The sequence below is a fragment of the Halichoerus grypus genome, chromosome 13 (genome assembly GCF_964656455.1).
Source record: "Halichoerus grypus chromosome 13, mHalGry1.hap1.1, whole genome shotgun sequence".
NCBI lineage: Eukaryota > Metazoa > Chordata > Mammalia > Carnivora > Phocidae > Halichoerus > Halichoerus grypus.
In genome coordinates this window covers 13,502,607-13,525,424 of record NC_135724.1, presented here as the reverse complement: position 1 = coordinate 13,525,424, position 22,818 = coordinate 13,502,607, and the positions used below count along the sequence as shown (strand labels likewise).

At 38.9% G+C, this 22,818-nt stretch overlaps 1 protein-coding gene across 1 annotated transcript in view; it reads left to right on the top strand.

Moving 5' to 3' along the window:
- PHLPP1 (PH domain and leucine rich repeat protein phosphatase 1) overlaps positions 1 to 22,818 on the top strand; it is a 217,184-nt gene that overhangs the window by 138,310 nt on the left and 56,056 nt on the right. The window contains exon 4 of the mRNA XM_036081813.2: positions 454 to 620. Coding sequence (XP_035937706.2) covers positions 454 to 620 — 167 coding nt within the window. The remainder of the gene's footprint in view (positions 1 to 453; positions 621 to 22,818) is intronic.

Below are 22,818 nucleotides of genomic sequence, written 5' to 3'. Positions count from 1 at the left end.
ATACAAGGGCTTTGATAGGTTCTATCTAGACCTTAGTGTCTATCTCCTAACCCTGTAGTTACTCTAGAGTCTTGTATTACTTAGCTCTGAATTCCTTTACCATGAACGTTTTCAGGAACTTAACCCCTACGGTTGGAGGAGATTACTGATATCACTGAACCTGATAGGATAATCTGTGCTTTTTGTAACCTGTCTCCTATACCGGGTTACTGTAAGTACCTTCCTGGCAGGGACACTGTTTTCTGCTTTTACAGTACTTGACTTGGTTCTATGTTAAGTAAATAGTCTACTGGTTTGTGTTTGGACTACTAGTGCTAAATACTGGTTTATATTTGGGCTACTAGTGCCACTTGTACAATATGTCTGTGTTCTCAATGGGGTTTCTATCCATAGAGGGCATCTGTAGGATAAATGGATGGTACTAAAATCAGGCTGGGTTTTATCCCCCTCCAGGTTGCGTCACAGCGCATTAGCTCAGTGGACCTCTCGTGTTGTAGCCTGGAGCATCTGCCTGCCAACCTCTTCTACAGCCAAGACCTCACTCATCTCAACTTAAAACAAAACTTCCTAAGGCAGAATCCCTGCCTACCAACTGCCAGGGGGCTCAATGAACTGCAAAGGTGAGCATACAGAAACGGGTAGCCTCTGATTGTTATTTGAATATTCTGACTTAAAAAGCTACAGTGTGTAACCTTTCTCTTTCAGAGGGCAGGGTAATAGGACTTTATGGAAGTGAGGACATTATCAGTTTCATTCCGGAATTTTTTTTAAGGTCCCTGCCTTTGAAACGAATGATTTATGATATTAATTAACTGGACAGATTTGTGTAAGAAGGATATTTCTTTTGAAAACACTTCTGTTTCCTAACTGATCTACAAATGGGTCTGTGAAAAGTTTGTTACTCGGTGTTACTTCTGAACTGCTGAGGTTTGGTCAGATTAGATTATTTCTTTTGAAGTTTATAAAGTCAGTTTCTTCTGTGAAAAGACATTTCCCCACCAGTTTAAGAACTAAGGTTTAAATCCACTAATACCAGGGCATCTGGGTGATTAGTGTGTAGGTTTCAAGAGTCCAATGTTAAAACAGTATGCTTTATAACTGGAGAGAAGGGACTTTATTTGCGTGTACTTAAAACAGATTTAAGAATTTACTGTATTCATTTCCTCTTTAGAGCAATGATCATTCTTGATTCTGTGGTAAATTAAGCCTCTGATACTTACATATTTGTTGCAGATATCTGAGACTATAACTGCAAAAGAATGTAACTTTTAAATAATGAATTGTTCACTTGTTCTAAATGACTGATAATGATCCGAGATTAAACTGTGGTAACTTACCATTGTGATTATGTGCTCACGGTTTTTAATATCCAAAAATAATAACCCAGTAAGTGTTTATTATAAAGTTTGTGCAATGTGTAATTGGAAAAGAGAAGAGTATTCTAATTGTCTTTTCAGACAATTGTGAATAGTCTTCTTTGATGCTATGCCAAAACTTGACAAGTGGTCATTTCTTAAATGTTGGTTCCAGTATGGAATCTTAAACCCTGTTGTTAAACTTGAAAAAATTCTTTTACATTAGGTTCTGTTGACCTTTGTTGCACTTTGAATGGGTCCTTGCCCGTGCATCACTTTATCTCATTAATTATTGGTCATTTGGGAAATACTAGCTCATTAGAAAATGGAGCTATTCCAGATGTTAACGCACTTTATTGTGCAATTTCAAGACATCACAGTTGTTAATATCACCACTGATGTCATCAGAAAAATCTTTAAGTATTGGGAAGTTCTCAAGTTCACAGTGGAAACAAGTTTTCTAAAATGTTGATGTTCATTTGGAAGCTCGAAGGCTATCCTTGGCAACAAATACCGTCAGTTGTTTTTCCTGAAATGACCTTCTCACTTCATTGTAGAGAAAATGTCTGCCAAATACCCAAGTCCGAATAGTGAATTTGTCAGTTGTTCTTTCACGTAAAAGTTGCATTCCATGAATTGACTAGTTTGGCTCACAGCTCAAATAATCATACAAGTGTTTTCTTTGAGATAACCATCATACTTTACAGCAAAGGTGCTTTTATCCACAGACATAGAGGGCCAATCAGGAAACTCTGAAAGAACTAAATAATAAGCAGTGTAGGACGTTCAAGAACTTGGTATCATACTCTTGAATCCTAAGACACCAGCAAAGGGACGTCAGAATTCATTCAAACCAATGCTCCCATTTTAGAGATGAGGTGGATGGAGAAGGTAAATGTCAATTTCAGATTAATGGTTACCTGTTGTGAGGCAGTTAGGGGCATAGGATTAGGGAATGGTCCGAGGAGGGTTTCAGCTATATCCATATGTTTATTTCTTTAAAAATGGAAGCAAATATGACAAAAAATTAGATGCAAATATGACAAAATGTTAATATTTGAAAAAGCTGAAGAGTGGTTGTTTGGATGATCATTATCTTTTGTATTTTTCTATTTGCATGTTTCATAATAATTTCAAAATTTAAAACCTAAACACAAAGAAAATCAAAATGCTTCTAATTCCATAAGGGAATAGGATGCTCCCAAAGAGCCAGCCAGCATTTCTGGACTAAACAAATACCCAGGTGAAAGGGTATTTGGGGCATTGCCCTGCTTATTATTTAGTTCTTTCAGAGTTTCCTGATTGGCCCTCTGTATCTGTGGATTCTACGTCTATAAATTTCTTTTCGACCCTTCCCCCCTTCTCCTGTGCTCCCCCTTCCTCAGCACACGACCTGTCCCGCAGCTGTCTGAGGAAGCGCTTCTCCGCTCTCCCGTGGACAGCGCGGGGAGCTCTGCAGAGCAGCTGCTGCCCTGTCATTTTCCCACTGCAGTTCGCCCTCGCTAGTCTTCTCGCCTGCGGTTTCCTACATTCCTTGCTTTCGTTTCGTAGTTTAAAAATTTAAACCTTTTCCCCAAGTAACATCCTATGTAGATTTTTTTAAATCTTAACAAACAACAAGACTTATAATAAGAAATATGTGCCGGGAACTCCCACCCATCCTTACACCCCAGGCCTCCTCCCCAGGCAACCACTTTTGAGTCTTTTGGCTCTTTTTTGCAGTTTTCCTGCATCTTCCGAAGTACTCTTTATATACTGCTGTTTTAACGTTTTTTTGTTCTTGGACATTTTATGTTGATTTATTTCTGTGGAAGGTGAAGATGTAGCTCTCTTACCTTGCCTCCCCGCATGCGCACACCGCTGCCTCTGCCATCCGCTCGGGGTAAGGCCAGCTGTCCATTTTGGAGCAGGGAGCTGTGGCCCACAGCCAAGGCGCTTTAAAGGCAGTGACTACATATCCTTTCCTGCGCTGGCTGGAGCCTCTCACATGCGTACTTTTTTTCTCTAGGGTTTCTAAGTTTTCTGACAGAACTCTGACATTCTGACACCTTTTTCTTGGACACTTCTTTCGTCCTGGAGTCAGGGCAGCAACCTGCTCCATGTGCCTACTGCACAGCTGGTGTCCTGGGATGACCTTCCGTCATTTTCCTGGTAGTTCTCGTCTCCCCCGTGTTGGACCCGTAGTTTGCTGACAGCTGGTAACTTGAAGAAAGACTTGGTTTACTCCCTCTTTTTAATGGAATATCTTTCTGAGAAAGGAGACACGGGAGACCAATTTATTAGACACTTTACATGTCTGAAAATACTTTTCTCTCCCGCTTGAATGGTAACCTGGCTGGCTTCTAGGTAGGAAAACGGGGTGTCCTGAGAATTTTGAAGCCGGTGCACCATTATCTTCTAGGTTCTACAGTTGCTACCAGAAAGCATTACGCTATTCTGATTCCTCTCTTTACAGGTGACCTTTTCCCCCCCTTTTGTTTGCTTGTTTGTTTTGTTTTGTTTTGTTTTAAACAACCTCCAAAAGATTTTAGGATCTTCCTTTTATGGCACTCTATTAATTTCAGCCACTATGATGAACACTTGATATAAAAAAATTATGTCCTTTAGTTCTGGAAAACTTTCCCATTATGTTTTTTTGATCATTTTCTCCCTGACCTTGGTTTTCTCTTTTCTTCCTCTGAATTCCTGGGAGTTCAGTGAGACCTCCTTGTTTCTCCTCTAATTCGCTAATTTTCCTAGCTCTTTGCTTTAATGCCCTATTTGACAGGTGTCCTCTATCTTAACCTTTCTGAAATTCTGCTGTCTTTATTTTTCAAGAGCTCTTTCTTATTTGTTTTTGTGTACATTTTAATAGCATTCTCTTCTGTTTTTTCTCTTCTGTTTCTGAGGACATTAAAGTTACTTATTTATTTATTTCCTTCTTGCACTGTCAGTTTCTTTTTTTCCTGTTTGTGTAGGTGTCTGAGTTTTTGTGTTAGAAACATAACTATTTGGGGGCGCCTGGGTGGCTCAGTCGTTAAGTGTCTGCCTTCGGCTTAGGTCATGATCCCAGGGTCCTGGGATCGAGCCCCGCATCGGGCTCCCTGCTCTGCGGGAAGCCTGCTTCTGCCTCTCCCACTCCCTCTGCTTGTGTTCTCTCTCTCACTGTCTCTCTCTGTCAGATAAATAAATAAAAACCTAAAAAAAAAAAAAAAGAAACATAACTATTTGGTGATCCTTTGCTCTCTGTTCCTATTTAATGGTGAGTCACTGAAAAGTGAGTTGGCTACTGAGATACGTGGGCAGGGCTTCTCCACCATACAGCTGCTCTGCCATGGCTATGGGGGGTGAGCTTGTGGTTTCATTGGGGAACTTCCAAAGACAGTATCTGTGGATCTTTTCCCTGAGGCATGTCAGTTTTACTTGAGAGGAATCCTGTGGTCTTCTGTGTGGGCAGTGCATGCCAAGATTCGGGAAGCAGAGTGAGGAAGAGAGCTGGAATCTCAAGGTTAGAGTGTGGGTTTTTAATTTATCCCTGTTTTCAGAACAGTGTTTTGTACTGGGCCTGATGTCTTTGAGCCAGAGACTCTCCAGTTCAGTTTCTTCCAGGGAATAAGCTGTGTTCTGCTGGAATTGGGGAGAGGATCTGGGGTCTTAACTCTTCCTTGTATAACCTCATGAAGTCTTCTTGTAGAAGTATAACAAAATCATAGAAAAGGCACAAGTATGAGTCTACAATTCGGTGGGTTTCCACAGAGTAAACACATCCATGTAACCAGTACCTATATTGAGAAATAGAATATTACTAGCCCCCCAGAAGCCTTCCTGTGCCCCTCCTCGAATTACAGATTAGATTAAAAATAATCACTATCTTGACTTTTAACACCATAAATGAGTTTTGCCTGTTTTCGTACTTGATATAAATGGGTAGTATATAGTGGTGTCCAGCTTCTTTCATTTACGTTTTTTTAGAAAAGCGAACAAAGCATATGAAGTTACATATGATTAGTTTGTTCTTTGTAGTGTGCAGGATAAAGCCATGTCTTTTACTTAAGGTAGAAGGTTTTTCAGTTTTACGCTGCAGCAAAGGTTTCTGTTTCTTTCTGTTGCTTTATGCCTAGGGGAGATAGACCGAGGGGACTTGGTGTGTGTGTGTGGGGGCGGGGGGGTGGTCTGAGCACCTGCTAAAGCTGCTGTTGTGTTACCCTTTAGAAAACAAATGGGCTTTAAACCAATTTTTTTTCCTACCACATACTACTACCCCCATTGTCCAAGAAATATTTTATTGCAAAGTTCTCAAAGTAATAAATTTGTAAGTCTAGTATAATATACATACACACACACTTAGTGCTAGGAAATGAAATTATAATATAGATTTTTAAACTCATATACTCCAAAAAGCATTAATGTAGCTTTTATATACCGATACAATTAATATGGTAGATTTGAGATATGCCATATATTTAGTTGCTTATTTTTATTTGTGCATTTAAGGAATTTGTGCTAATTCTAGTGCATGTTTCACAGTGAATATGTTAGAGGGGAACTTACTATGTTTTTACCTAAGTCTCAAGGAATGAATTTTTAGATTACAAAATTAGTTAGGGCAGATATCCAGGGAGTAACTTTAAGTATAGTGCGTTTATAACAGGTAGGAGTTCAGTGACTTTCTCTCTTAACCACATATCCCCTTAATTTTTCTTCCTATTGGAAATTCTTGCTTTAAATAAATGAGCTGTTTTCACAGAACATTTACGTTGGTATTTCCAGCCGCATTCTAAATCTGGAAAGATGGCATGCTGAGGTACACACATAGGCCAGCAGTTCCAGAGGGAAAACATTGTTCTTGGAACGACCACTGTTTGTTTTTCCTTTATTGGCATTGGAACTCTTCAAGTTAGTTTTCAAAATATAGAGGAGAGGCAAAATCAGAGTAATTTTTGGTAGTTTAATGGTTTCTTTCCTGATTATGTATGTCACTATTAATTATAATGTATTATTTACCTCTATTTTATTAATAGATAGAACTTCACTTAAATTAGCTACATTTTCATTTAGATGACCCAGATGGTATTAGTACTAAGATTATTATTATTTGCAATGGAGAATTTTTTTAAATAAAATATAATACGTTTATTTGTAAAGTCAATGAAGAGGACAACTTTTTTTACTGTTTTAAATTTGAGGAATATAACTTTCCTTACCATGTCTTAAGTTTATTGTTTTTAATACTGTAGTGAAGCGGTATGAACTTATTTATACAAAATTATGTTAGTGTTCAAACATTTTACTGTACTGATACATTTAGCTCTTTTAAAATTACCATTTATTAAAGTTTCACGGGTAGTAATATTGCATTGAAGGCTCTAGAGTTTGTAAGGTATGACAGATCAGAGAGTTCTTTTATGGTGATAGCCAGTGCAGTGTTTACAAAGAGCTGTGTAGAAAGCAAACTCAAAAGCAGAGTTTGATAGTAGTAATTTGTATGCGTGCGTTTCTGTAGCTTTGTCCATGGTACTTGGAAAGTTTGCCACTACATTTGAACTTAAATGTCCTCATCTTAGATAATTTTAATTTATTAATCACTTCTGCCTGTCACTTTTATAGGTGAGCCTATGTTTTAATATTTGACAAATGGATGATAATTAAAACACACTTCAATTGCTTAATTCTATATGTTAGAAATTAGACAAATTATGTAATAATTACTCTCATAAATACAAAATGATTGTTTCAGTTGTGTTGATGGCTGGTGATTATCTATTACTTCCATCCATTAATAAGGGAAGTGAATCTGATTCCCAGCTCTTGCTGTTTGTAGGTGAGTTGGTATAGAGAAACAAAGTTAGCAGAGCTAGAGGGTCCCAGCAAGTTCTAGGAATGGAGCTGATTTTTTTTATAGGAGGATTATTAACTTTAACTTCAATAGAAGTTGGCGTTTCAAATTATTTGGTAAATCATGTATGTCTGCAAAATTATTAATGTGCTTTTTACCATACGTGATCCTGAAATGGGCCCTCCCCCCCCAAAAAAATCCCCTCAGATTTACCACCATCAGCCTTTTTTTTTTTTTTAAACATTCTTCTTTGGATACTGAATTTTGTTGTTGTTTTGTTACTGTGCCCCTCATAGTTTCACAATATTTAATGCAATAGTTAAAAAAGAGCCTGCTTTCGTGAAGATGTAATGCCTAGGAATAGCTGTATTGCTTCAACTTGTAAACATTTGTTGTTGCATTTAATTTTTGCCTGAGTGACTTTCAGCGTAGGTACCATAAGGAAAGAGTTGACTTCAGCCTGTCACCTGTTTTTTTTTTTTTTTTTTTATTGTTTTCTGTATTTATCTTGTTTGCTTTGAATTCTTAGGGAGCAGGGATCTGTTCTTCCTCAGAGGGAGGACCCACTACCAGAGGGGGGCCATTACATACATACTTGGTAAAGGAATGAATATGTGAGCGAATAGTGGTGGGAATCGTCTTGATTCCTTCAACACTATGTTAAGTATACCCCACTTCTTTGCAAAAGGTATTTGTAGCCACATGTGGAAGGAAGGGAGACTGGTAATTTATCATTATGTTTCTCTTTGGTTGAAGGTAAGATGAGAGAGCCTGCATGGTGAGGTGATTCAGAGATTACTAAGAAAGGGATTTGTAGTTGGAAAAGGAAACATTAGATTTTAAATGGACAGTATGATATTGGACTTACCTAAAAAAAAATTTTTTTTACAAGTCTATTCACCATTCTCTAAACATACTTCACATTTCACCTTGCAAGGAATGTGCCTGTCCTGCTTTTCACCCACCAGACCTGGGCTCAACCCAGTGAATCCTCCTCCCCTTCAAAGCACATTTGTAATGACCTTTGTTTCTTGAAGCTTTTCATTATTTCCCATTTCCATGTGACCTTTTCGTCTTCTGAATTGTTAGCTTTCTCTCTACTTAGTGCATTTACCAAGTATACCTTTTATAATAAACATGTGAAAACTTCAAACATCACATCTATATGAAGTCCTTGAGAACAGAGATGGAGTTTCCTTATATTTGTCTTCCCTCTCTGCTGCCCCCCCCCCCATATTTAGACATGGGATATTGTGTGTGTGTGTGTGTGTGTGTATGGCAATATTTGTTGAATTGTTAGTTTTCCCACAACCAAGGATAATCAAAGAAATCTGATCCTAAAACTTTCAGAAAAGAGCATCCAAAAAATGCTTTGAACAGTAGCACCATTTGGTGTATTTAGTGCTTGAGGTGACTATTTTAAGGGGACATTAGTCCTTTAGAATGATTGTAGATCAATCATGTTACATTATATAGCACCTGGAGATCAATTTCAAGGAACTTAGGAGTAAGCTTGTCATTATGTCTTATAGGCTATGGTATAAAATGGGTATAATGTAACCTAAAATATGATGAAGATTACAATTACCTTTGGGTCAAGGAGAGCGTGAATTAAAGACTTGGAGGAAAGAAGTGATTTGATCTTTGTTTAAATGTGAAATGTGTTTTAGCCAAAAAGAATAAGAGGGATGGGGGTGGGGGGTGAAGCAGGGATATTTCAAATGGGAGAACAGTGGGGAGAAGGAATGAAGTTGAGTTGGGTGTGCAAGTGTGTGGGTGGAGTAGAATGAAAGCCATGAAGAAATGAGCATTGAGAAACTCATAATTATGCCTGGAATTTATCAAGTACCTTCTTCTTAGAAAGCTCAATTTTCTACATTTTTAATCCCCATGGAGTGGAAAACAAATGACCTTATTTACTACGTTTTTTTGGGGGGATCTTGGCATTCCAGAGCTACAAAGTTATTCATGTTAATTTTTTACCCATACCAAAAGTTCACATTTCCAGGTTTTTAAAGAAAGAGATTTTAATATTTTGTTTTTATCAGTAATTTCTGAAAACTCAACTTTTAATGGGAATAGTGATGATTCATTAACAGTAGGATCAGGAGCAGCATGCTAAAATATTTTTGCAGCTCATTTTCCAGACTTAGAACTGCAGTACTTAGCCCAGTTTCAGCTTCTTTGAAGATGCTGTGCGATATAAAAAAATATTACAAGTGAACAAGAGCTAAGTGCTGCAGAAAGGGTATGGCCAATGTGTTAAAGAACACTTAGCACAAGTGCTGCTCAGGGATGAATAACCTTGGGAAGGAATTTCCACTACTGGGGTTTGGTGAGGCTTGCCAAGTTGTAAGGAATTTCATAGACTGGGTGGAATGCCCTTCTTTCGGTTAACTCTTCCCAATACTGGAAGTTCCTTTATTATACAGCTTTGCTTTTCAGATGGAATTTTGATCCTCTTGGGAAGCTTTCCATTTCACACGATTCCCATTTTCCTTCCCTGATCAAAGGAAAGCCTTTACTTGGTGCTTGGGGCGCTGAGATTGTGTAGCCTTTGGTCCTCCCCTCCCCTTGGTGTGGGCTCCCGACCTCATTTCTGAAAATAATAGCTGATTTTCTTCTTCCCTCACATTGTGCACGAAGAGGGAGCTCAGAAAGAAACAAAAGATTTCTTTATCAGCCAGACTGTACTAAATTACAGTCTGCCCTATTGACTTCCTTGGGATCCTTTAAGATGTTTAACTTTTTTTTCCCACTTAAATAAAAAGAAAGGAGGGATCTTCAGAAGCCTTGGCTTGATTCCAGTGAGGGTATTGTATTCTGGCCAATTCCATTCTTCCATTTGTTCTTGTTGAGCTCTTTGCTGTACTCTCCAAGCTTTAACTTAACTGCAAACGGTTAATGTGGCACACAGTATTTGTAGGTATTTGTTATTCTGAGTGGCAACCAGCTTTTCACTCTGCATATAGCTCTTAGGGGACAGTGATAAAAGCATGCAGGGAGAGGCCAACCGATGATGCTTATTTTGTGGTTTTTGATGGTGAAGTGTTGTCACGACTTGGGAACATGATTACTGTCGTTCCTGATGACTTCTGAAAACAACCCTTTGGTCGCCAGTACAAGAATACTGAGGGCAACCCAGGAATGCTCCTTTCTTCCTGAGCTCTCTTCTGCCTCCGGTCAAACAGCCTCAGCTCACTCTGGAGCTCCTTCTGACCAGACACACGTGTCACTTTTGAAAACGAAAAATCCCTGAGAGTTGTTATTCCTAAGAGTGCCTGTAGTTCTGATGTCATTCACCATGCTCTCCATAGTAACAGAGCTGTCACTGGGAGGAGTCACGCGCCTGCTGTCATTTCCCACGGTGGGTTAGGATGGTGGTGCCAGCGCTGGAAGGACATTTCACAGTGGCTTCTCTAAAGGAGGGCACACCCATCCCTCCCGGGTGATGTCTTTGGGACGTGTAATTAACAAGAGAACCTTAGGGAAAGTCTGACTTTCCACATAGTTTTCTCTTTTTCCAATTGTAAGATTTCTGTCAGAATGCACCTTTCACCCCAGGTAGACAGGTAGGGGTGTGTGTGTGTGTATGCGTGTGTGTGTATGCGTGTGTGTGTATGTGTGTGTGTGTAGTGGAAGCACATCAAGGTAAGCAGAGATGTTCCATGATTTGCATGATACACACAAAGCCATGTATCCTTGCATAGACTGTTTCACTTCTTATTCAAATTTTTTCGTAGGTAAATAGCAGTGTCTTCATCTGGAATTTGAGGCACTCTGTGCTTAGTCTTTACTCGCCCTTTGCGACCACAGTTCTTTCTGCTTAATGCTATCATTTGCTTAATGTTTCCCAAGTATACCCTGTAGTTTTTGCCCTCCAAATCAGTGTTTCTCAAAATACGATTTATGAAATGCCTACATCAGGATCACATGGGGAATTCACAGAACACCTTTTTTCCTGCCATCCCTGCGGAGTCAGAACCTCTGGTGATAAGACCCAGGAAACTGCATTTTTAACAACGCGTGCTAAATTTGAGAAACCGTCCTGCCACCCTGTTCTCCTTGAATGTCCTCTCTTCCGATCCCCATCTCCTCATCCATTAAACTCTTGTTTGTGTCCCTTCCATCAAAGTGAGTTTTCTTTTCTGTGAGTACTCATGATTTTTTTTCCCAGTAAGTTTCATCTTGTGCTTTGTATTAGAGCAGCTTTGCTCCCAAACTATTTTTCAATTCCTGGAGGGTGAAAACCATATGTAACTCACATTTGTATGCTTCACACACCTTTGTGCATAATAAGAACTCAGACAATGTTTACTGAATGGATGGTTGTTCAAACTTTTATTGTATCTAGTAAACTTTTGGGTATTGGATTTTTTCTGTTAACTACCAGATATGCTTGGTTTATTTGTGATGTGAGCTTAAGCTACTCATGTCTAAGCACGTTTTCATGATATAATCATTCTCTCTGACCTTAGCTTACGTTCACTTTCTCCTTTGATAATCTGATATCTTTGATAGAGTGGTTATCTGGTTTTCATTTTTATATATCTTTATATGACTCAACTGGGATTTTATCCAAATATACTTTATGGATCTTCTCTTTTTCTTTCCTCTGAGAAGAGGAATGGAAATAGTGATCTGTTCTCTGCTTTTTATATTTTTGTTCTTTGTCCTACTAGTATGGTGGTTAATATTAAACATCTCTTGAATGATGTTGCAATTGAATTGGCTGTGGGCAGAACTGTTGGTAAGAAAATGAGAAAAGGTAGTCATGGATAAATTGAATAAAGAAACCATTTCATAGGAAAATATGTTTAACTGTGACATAGTAACATACCTCTTGTTTATCTTTTCGATCATGATATTGCCAGTTTATAAAAGAATCAGAAAACGACAGATTTATGCTGCTTGTGACTCATTGTTTTCATGAATTTAGTTAGTGCAGGGTTACTGTAGATTACGGTAGATCTAGTGACTGCTCTTTCCACATGATTGCCATCTTATGATTTGGAGTGGTTTTCTTTCTTTCTTTCTTCCTTTCTTTTTTTTTAAGATTTTATTTATTTATTTGTCGGAGAGAGAGAGAGTGCACAAGCGTGGGGAGCGGCAGGCAGAGGGAGAAGCAGGCTCCCCGCTGAGCAAGGAGCCTGATGCGGGACTCCATCCCAGGACCCCGGGATCATGATCTGAGCTGAAGGCAGACGCTTAACCGAATGAGCCACCTGGGCGTCCCTGGAGTGGTTTTCTATATAATGTACTTACTTGATTCATGGGAGCCTGCCCTTCACGTCTCCCTACCCCCGCCCCGCTGTGGGTTGGAGCTCTCTCTTGTTGGCTGTTGTATACATAGGGTTAACTTAGCCTAGGTCTGGCACAAAGTAAGTAACCAATAAGCGGCTCCTAGTTGAATCATTTTAAAAGAGGATTAAAATAGAAATGTCTCTCTTTAGGGAATGCTTTCATTTGCATCCCAGCAATATGTCCATTGTAATTGTTGCCAACACGGACTGTTCTCGATTTCCTTGATTATTATTTTGGAAAAATTATGTCTGTGAGTTGTAGCTTTCCTCTACTTATTATGTGGCAAGTTTTTTTTATTTTTATTTTTTAAAGATTTTATTTATTTATTTGACAGAGAGAGAGCATAAGCAGGGGGAGTGGCAGGCAGAGGGAGAAGCAGACTCCCCTGCTGAGCAGGGAGCCCGACGCAGGGCTCGATCCCCGGACCCCAGGATCATGACTCAGCCGAAGGCAGACACTTAACTGGGCCACCCAGGCGCCCCTTCTGAGGCAATTCTTAAGAAAATTTTTCTCCAGTACAGTATTATCCAAGATATGCATGTGTTTATTTTTGTTTTCTAGGCATATGAAAAGGTGATATGCCTGTTTTGCTTGTACTGAGAGTCATTAATGGTGATTAGGATTAGGATGGAATGGTTTCTGTGTATTTTGGCTCAAGTGTTGAGAAGCTGGTTGTGTGTGCCACGTTAGCATTTGTACATTTGTGCACATGCTGAAACTCTCAGAAGACCCTGGCAGGTGCTCACTGGGTGCGAGGCTGGTGGACATTGTCCTAAAGGGACAACAGGAGACATCACTGCACCAAGAAGCGGAGAAGTCACCAATGAGAGTTCAGTCCCAGGGCAGTAGAGTTCGGGGGTGTGAGAGCTAAAAGGAGCTGAGTCATGGTTTCTGAAGAGTAGGTGTTCCCAGCAATTCTGAAGCAGGCTTGGTGACTCAAACGTTTCTCATGCCGCCGCAGCTGCAGACGAGTCTGAGAGGAACGTGGGGCAAAAGATATTCTTTCTTTCCTTCTGTGTCCAGGAAAAGAGAGCCTTTTAAGTCTTTTGCAGATTGTTTTGCTTTCTGACATAAATACTATAGCACTGGTTGCCCTATGTCATACCTGGATTAGGGCAAAAATATTGAAACATGGCTGTAGGACAAAGTTCACAAACAGTGAAGTTCTGCACTAGAGGAGTCAGAATTTAAAGTGCAAGGAGGATAAATTAAGAAGTTGCTGACTGACGTCTCTTTCACTCACTGGTTTAACTAATGCTTCTCGAGAGAAAGTGCATTCAGTACACATTTTTTAAAAGTACTTTGATACTCTTTCCAAGATTTGTCCTTCTACACATAAAAGAGACAAGTTACTCTGTCAAATGAATTGCTTAATTGAAGCATTTTATGGGCTCCAAGCTCTTAAGAAGAACAAAAAAGCAGACATTTGATTTTATAATTCTCCTGGAAAAAAAAAGAAATAAAAAGTAAATGTAACTTTTTACCTACGCTTTTCTCTTTGTTTTATTTGAACAGTAGCAGGCTTTCTCTTTTTGTTCATTCTTCCTCTAGTATTTGAAATTGAATGAATATTAAATTGAATCCATATTGAAAATCGTGAAATGGTGTTGGCATAATTAACTACTAGACCCCCCCCCCCCAAAAAAAAGGGCAGACCTCTACCAAGCATCACATGTAAGAAATAAATGTCAGGTGAAATAAAGAACTGAATATACACAAAATAAAATACATGAGTATTAGGATATATGGGAGAACTTTTGTACCACTTTGGGGTGAGGTAGGAGGACCTTCCCAAGCAAGGTGAAAAATATAGACTCCATCAAGGAAAAGATTGCCAAATTTGAGCAAATAAAAATTAGTGTGTGGCTAAAGTCGCCATTAACTAACAGAGTGGGGCAAGATGAAACAGGAGGGTACGAGTGTCATGTGACACATAGCAGCATATGACACTGGGTATGGTAGTTAATATTCAGGGAGCTCCTAAAAATTAGTAAGACAAATAACCCAATAGAAAAACAGGCAAAGGCTATGAATGTGTATTCCAAAGAAGATGAACCCCACAAAAAGATACCACTTTTTAGCCATCAGAGTAGCAACAGTGGAAAGGATACCAACATTAAATGCTAGTGAAGGGAGCATGGAAAAGAACCCTCTCTGACATGGGTGATTGAGAGTATGAATTTCTACAACTTTTTGGTAGTTTTGCAGTACGTATTAAAATTTAAATTGTAAATATTCTTGGACCCATCAGTTATGCTTTTAGAAATACAGGTTCGCAATCCCTGACCCAAAATTCTTGAGGCCATTTGTGCTTCAGACTTCTGAGAGTTTCAGATTATTAAAGATAATATAGGCATGTATATTATATAGCACCTCTGGCAGGCTTTGGGGCTCCATAAGCAGACACATTTATATTTCTAAAGAGAACAAATTCATACCAGAATATTGACATCAGTTCAGGTCAGCTTTTGTCACCACATGAATCAGTGAAAAATTTTTGAATTTTCAGAGCCTGTTGGATTTCAGAATTATGGGTAAGTCATTGGGCACCCATAAATACTGCAAAATGAAAGCATTGATGCACAAATGGATATGCTGAATTATTCCTAATAGCAAAAAGCAACTGGGAATACTCCTAATGTCAGTCAGTGGAGGGATGGAATCAGTTGGGGTACATTTGTACTCTGTGTATTATTATGTAGCTGTCAAAAGAGTGAGTTAGACTTTTACCTACTGTCTCAGAAAGATGATTTGTCTGTAGTAGATGAGAAAACAAGTTATAGAAAAAAATGTGTGTGGTATAAGCCCATTCAAAAAATAATGGAGGGAGGTTATCTCCTATTTATGCATGCATGTGTTCTATAGGGAGGAAAAGCTTTGGAAGCCTGTGTACCAAACTTGACACTGGTTATCTCGGGGGATGGGATTTGGAAGGAAGTAGGGGAGACTGTTACTGTGTTCTTCACATGCTTCTGTAGCTTGACTTGTTAAAATGAGCATGTATTATTTTGGTAATCAAATAAAAGCAATCCTCTTAAAAGCAATATGGGGGGGGAGGGATGGGGTGGCTGGGTGATAAACATTGGGGAGGGTATGTGCTATGGTGAGCTCTGTGTATTGTGTAAGACTGATGAATCACAGACCTGTACCTCTAAAACAAATAACACATTATATGTTTAAAAAAAAAAAAGAAGAAGATAGTAGGAAGGGAAAAATGAAGGGGAGGAAATCGGAGGGGGAGACGAACCATGAGAGACTGTGGACTCTGAGAAACAAACTGAGGGTTCTAGAGGGGAGGGGGGTGGGGGGGTGGGTTAGCCTGGTGATGGGTATTAAAGAGGGCACGTATTGAATGGAGCACTGGGTGTTATACACAAACAATGAATCATGGAATACTACATCAAAAAAATAATTAAAAAAAAAAAAGCAATATAGTGAATATTAGCACTGACAGCCTGGCAACTCTCCACTAAGGTACAGCCACTCTGAGCCATTAGGGAGCCTACTTTTCATAATTAATGGAAAGCAGGAGACTAAGCGCAGAGCTAGGCTTACAACTCCAGCCCTTGAGCAGGTCCCTCATTACTTAATATTGGAGTCTAATAATTTCCAAAGTGTATTAGCGTGTTCCCCCACAGGGAAAAAAACAAGTGAAACATGGACTGTTACTATGAAACGGAAATCCAGTCACCAGGGAATCTTTTTCTAATTGACCCACTTGTAGTGAATAATAACTCTGGAAAATAATATTGATTACTCTCTGTTAGAACCATTGAGTAAAACAAGTATGGTTTCCTCTTCATGAGCGTAATGTGTAACTCCCATTTAATCACATTCAGAATAGGTTTAAAAATAGGAGTACCTCCGCCATACTGTTATTTTATTTTATGGTCAAATTTTCCTAATCTATCCTTAGTTCCTGAAAGAAAAATTACTAAAGATTTAGTTGGATCGAAAGCTAATTATTATGTCTCTAAATAATCATCATACTATTTATTTGGTTTTGTTTCCTAAATATCCATAAAGAGCTTTGTCCATTGAGTTTTGAGTGTGGGTAGACTGAGTGGATACATGCTGAGAAAGGAGAAAGATTAAGAGCGTCTAGGATCATGACAAAACAAGCCCAAGGTTGGGGGGGGGTAATATGAAAATCAGCATTTATATTTGTTTATTTTTCCCAACTTTGATATCAGGGAACATTGGCTTTTTCCTTCCTGCCCTTGGTAAACATGCTCCACTTCCTTTTGTAAGGAGCACTTGCTCCCAGGTAGCTTTTTGGAGGCCAGAATGAAATAAGCTGATAGAGCTGTGGGTGATCTGTTGAAAGACCTACATATCTGTCTAATGAAGGTAGGGACATGGGATGCATGCATGTGATGCATTTTAACCTTTCAGGTTAATTTAAAAAATGAAACAAGACAGAGCCAGAGAGGGAGACAAACCATAAGAGACTCTTAATCTCAGGAAACAAACTGAGGGTTGCTGGAGTGGAGGGGGGTGGGAGGGATGGGGTGGCTGGGTGATGGAGGGTATGTGCTATGGTGAGTGCTGTGAATTGTGTAATTCATTTGTTTTAAAGAGGGAGTAGCTTGGAAGATGATAGCTGGAAATTTTAGTGACTGAAGAAAACAATCCCTTTCAAGCTGAGTACAGACTGTAATATGTCAGACAGCATGCTGTCTGGATTGAGGAGGAAGCTAGGCAAGGGCAGGGACAAAACTAGTGATGGCTCCATTCCCCCAGGAGCAGTTTCAAGATAGGTGCTGGTCCTACTTTGTTGTTAATAAGTGATGGTGTGAAGTTGGAGAAAGAAAGGAAAAACTAAGAACATTAATACAGCAGATGCCTCCAGAGCATGGCACATTTTTATCTAGAGACAGTAGCATTGTTATTCTACTTTGGGTGTTACGGTGTACATACCGAAGGAGATGCAAATGAAAGAAGTATCATCCGAGCACTGTGTCAGCTCCACTCTACCATCTTGCTACTTGGGACCTTGCAGCATTCCAAGACCCCCCTCCTTCCCAGGCAATCCTGCACTTTGTTATATGGCCCTTAGGATACCTAGTTCAGAAGGGACTTCAGTTTTTCTCTGTGAGCGCAATTAGAGTTTTCGGTCTTTGTAGATGATCAAGTATTTAGTTGATTGCACTTTTTTTTTTTTTTTTTTTTAAGATTTATCTATTTATTTTAGAGAGAGAGTGCACAGGTGGGGGGGTGGTCAGGGAGCTGAGCATGGAGCTGGATGCAGGCTGGATCCCACGACCCTGAGATCATGACCTGAGCGGAAATCACGAGTTGGAGGCTTAACTGGCTGAGCCACCCAGGCACCCCCGACTGCACTTTTCTGTGACACTTAGTATTAAAAAACAAGAGTGTACCTTGGAACTTTGTATTAAGTGAGACCTGAGTTCTAAAAGCCCACAATGTCCATTGCCATTGGCTAAATGTAATATTATAATACTGCACCCATAACTTTAAGAATTAACTAAGGTTACTCTATTAGACTCTGGATAAATGTTAACTTGATTTTTTCCCCCTACTTTGAGCTCTGTTATAGAACAAATGGACATGAGGTATAGCTCTTTCCTTAAAGCGGATTGCTTGCTCTGCGGAGTGAAGTCAGGCTTTGCAGGTTTTTTGGTAGTTTGTGAGCCCTGGCCTGTGCCTAAATTGCTTTAAATGGAATTGCACATAGTGTTCAAAATATTCGTCGTCCTCCATTGCCAACAGTGCACCACCCTCTGCAGGGGGAAGTGAGGCTGAAAAAAGAGTGCTTTTCATACTCTGAGGCCACTCTTTGATCTGTGACTTAGGATTATTAGCAATTGGTACCTATTTATATTAAAGACTCTAGTAAGATGTAGTAAAAGTAAAGCAGGAGAGATGAGAAGTAGTACTGATGTTGAAAGGCAGTGTATTCAGGTTGTATGTGACACACAGTTTCTCTGTGCCTACTTTCTTTATCTGTGAGCTTAGGAAATGAGAGAAAATGACTTCAGAGGCCCCTTTATTCTCATTTAGATAACTGAGAAATGAAGAGGATATATCCACTTTAGCCTTGGCACTGTGCGTACGTATATACGTATAACAGATGTTTAAAAACAAACAAACAAACAAACTACAGAGTTTCCTGTCCTTTTAGTTTCTAAAACATCAAGAGTCATTCCTTATTAACTGGTTAAACCAGCCATTATAGTTGTTGCAATCATCATTAATTTTTATTAATCTGAAATTTTGTGATGTTCTGATTCTGTTCTACATACCTATATTGAACAGCTAGGAGGAATTATCTGTAACCTGAATGAATATAATGTAACTTCTTTTTAAGGACTTAATTTTAGGGTTTAAGAACTATAATAGTAAAAAAAAAAAGTGTAATAGTAGCTTAAAATAAAATTATTTAAAATATACCTGAAAAAGTGCTCAATATCACTTGCCATCAGGGAAATCCAAATCAAAACCTCAATGAGATACCACCTCACACCAGTCAGAATGGCTAAAATTAACAAGTCAGGAAATGACAGATGTTGGCGGGAATGCGGAGAAAGGGGAACCCTCCTACACTGTTGGTGGGAATGCAAGCTGGTGCAGCCACTCTGGAAAACAGTATGGAGGATCCTCAGAAAGTTGAAAATAGAGCTACTGTACGACCCCTCAATTGCACTACTGGATATTTACCCCAAAAATACAAACGTAGTGATCCGAAGGGGCACATGCACCCCAATGTTTATAGCAGCAATGTCCACAATAGCCAAACTATGGAAGGAGCCTAGTCCATCAACAGATGAATGGATAAAGAAGATGTGGTGTGTGTGTGTGTGTGTGTATATATATATACACACACACAATGGAATATTATGCAGCCATCAAAAAACGAAATCTTGCCATTTGCACTGAGGTGGATGGAACTAGAAGGTATTATGCTAAGCGAAATAAGTCAATCAGAGAAAGACAATTATCATATGATCTCACTGATAGGAGAAATTTGAGAAACAAGACAGAGGATCATAAGGGAATGGAGGGAAAAATGAAACAAGACGAAGCCAGAGAGGGAGACAAACCATAAGAGACTCTTAATCTCAGGAAACAAACTGAGAGTTGCTGGAGTGGAGGGGGGTGGGAGGGATGGGGTGGCTGGGTGATGGACATTGGGGAGGGTATGTGCTATGGTGAGTGCTGTGAATTGTGTAAGACTGATGAATCACAGATCTGTACCCCTGAAACAAATAATACATTATATGTTAATTAAAAAACTTATTTAAAATACTTCACCAAATATGTATTTTTCCAAAGTCAGCCAGTTTTATTTTGGAATCTGGGTCTGTATACATTTGATAATTTATGGGGTTCACCTATTAGTGTGACAGAGCTAAAAGTCTTATTTTGTAGGAGACATAGAGATTTCTAGTCTTTTCTTCCCTAACCCTATGTTGTTACCTTGCTCCCTCCTCTGCATTCTTTTTGAAAGAAGGTAAAGGGAGGAAAGGTCATCCACTCCCCATTTTGATTTCTTATCTCTCTTTTAACTTAAACATTGCCTCCAGGTATCTCTTCACCATTTTAAGACCTGAGAGAAGTAGATTCTAGGTTATCTTTCTCTGAAGGGATTTTTGAATTGGCAGATGCCTGTAATCGGACTGCTTTCCACATCTGTAAAGAAAAAGTGGAACTCTAAGAAGGGTAAGGGTTAGAGTTTCCAAAACAAATGAATTTTAATGTGTTGGGACCAAGAACTTGAGTTCTCAGAAACAATTCACGCTTTGTTTGCTAAACAAGTCTGCTGAACACTGTGTTCTTTTCTGGAAAGAATTTGGGGGATGGGCTGCACAGGGAGGAATATGAGGGATGTGGGGAATGTGATGAGAAGGAAGGAAAGAAATTTAAGATACTTATAAATCAGAATCGGCCCTTAAAATGTATAGGTCTAGGGCAAGAGTTTAAATGGAGGCCTCATACCATATATCTAAATATTTAAGTTATAATCAAGATAATAAACTGTTAAATAAAATATATTCTCTCCTCCTACCTTAACACATCTAATGACTTGCAAGCATAGATTCAAGTTTAGAATCCTCAGACCCCTTGGGATTCCATACTGGATATGGCGGCGTGGGGAGATCTGGCCCAGTGGCCCAAATGTCTTCTCCTTCTGTCTCTAGCTCCATCCCTCACACTGCAGGGCTGTGGACACGCTGTCCAGGCCTAGGGTTTATGGGTGAGGAAGATGGACCCAGGGAAGAGGCCCACACAAGCCCTGAAAGCAGGTTTGGTGTCATTTGGGTAAAGAATTCTGGAAATCTGCTTACTGTTAGCATGGAGAAAACGCTTCTCCATGAAAGTAAAATGTGAGCCACGTAAGTTAATTTTAAATTTTCTCATAGTCACAGAGAAAGTAAGGAGAAACAGTTGAAATCAATTTTAATAATATATCTTATTTAATGCAGTATAGCAAAATTGCTATCTGTTCTAAAAAATTATTGGGTTTACATTCTCTTTTGTATTAAGTATTTGAAATCCATTGTTTATTTATACTTAGAGAACATCTCAGTTTGGACCAGCCCCATTTCAGGTGCTCCATAGTCCCTGAGGGCTGTTGCTGTCTGATTGGACAGCTCAGACTCCTTGTTCTGTGGGGGGGTGCTTGGCCCCTGGGACTGGGGGCAGTTCTCTTTATCATAAGGTCTGGTAGTATTTTTATCATTGAATTGATGCAAAGAATAATTGCAGTTCTTTATATTTAGAGCCTGTGGCCATTTTAAAATGCAAATATATGTATACATGAGACTATGGAGGGTACTTGTTAAGAGTTTTATTTTTGTTTATTTCTTCAACTGCTTTTTACTCATTTGGCTTACTACTGCTTTCCTTTGGGTCAGGGCCAGTGTGGTTCTAGTAAATTTGTTTGCAAAGATGAATATACTCTCTGCACCCCCCCCCCATGTTATTGATAAATACTTTTCCAAAAGCGTGCTCTCATTTGCTGTCTTGAGTAAGTCTTGGAGTTGTAATCATTTCATCTCCACTCTGTTGTGTGGGATAATGTCTGGTAGGTCTATTTCTTTCCTAGAGGAACTTTTTTTTTTCCTAAGTTCAGTTTAATTGTGCATATTTTTAAACTGTGGCCAGTTCTACCAAATGAGGAATCATATCTAGAAAGTAGGATACTGTTTTTGTTTGGACTAGAACAGCAGTTTCATCTATTTCAGGATAGAGTTGGCAGATTTAGAAGGACAAAAAAGCACCCAGTTAAAATTGAATTTCGGAAAAACAACAACAACAAATTTTTTTTTTTTTTTAGCATAAGTATGTCCCATGCAATATTTGGGAGATACTTTACACTTAAAAAAAAATGTGTTTATTTTCTGTATTTATCTGGCAACCATATTTTAAGACTCCTTTACTCTCTCAAAAATTGAGGACCCTAAGCAGTTTTTATTTATGTGGATTAAATCTATTGATATTTACAACATTAAAAACTTAAACTGAGAACTATTTTAATATATATTCATTTAGAAAATTAATAAACCCATTCTTGTTGACATACACATTTTTTATGAGAAGTAACTATTTTAGAAAACAAAAAAAATAGAAGAGTGTCATTGTTTTATATTTTTACAATTCTTTTCATGCCTGGCTTAATAGAAGGTAGTTGGATTTCTCCGTTTCTGCATCCAGTTGGGTGTGCTGTCATAAAGACCAGGTGGGAGTCTCCACTGGACACTTGAGAGAAAAGGACAATGGGAAAAGGCAAATGGCATCTTAGTATTGTTACGAAAGTAGTTTTGACCTTGGGAATTCTCTTAAGAGGGTCTGAGCAACCTCTTCCAGGGTCCTCCAGCCATGCTTTGAGAACCTCTGAACTAGGAATAATAGCACCTGTAATTCTAGCTCGTGTAGTGTAGATCATGGATGATTTAGTCAGAATAAAGGATAAGCATTCTTTGTTTTAAGAAGGCCTAATGAATCACATTGTAAAGTAGAAAGCAAATTAAAAATGATTATTCAGGTTTAGCAGTTAATTCTTAACCTTTTGTTTAATTTAAAATACTATTAGGTCTACACTTCACCATTCAAGAAAATTGCTATTATAAAAGAAAAATCAAAGTAACACTTTAAACTGTCACCTTTCTGTTTAGAATAAACTTTATGTCATTATTTAAAATGAAGCTTAGGGGCACCTGGGTGGCTCAGTCGGTTAAGCATCTGACTTTTGATTTTGGCTCAGGTCATGATCACAGGGTCATGAAATCAGCCCTACTTTGGGCTCCTGAGCATGGAGTCTGCTTGTCCTTCTCTCTCTGCTTGTCCCTCTCCTCCTGCTTGTGCGTGAGTGTGCTCTCC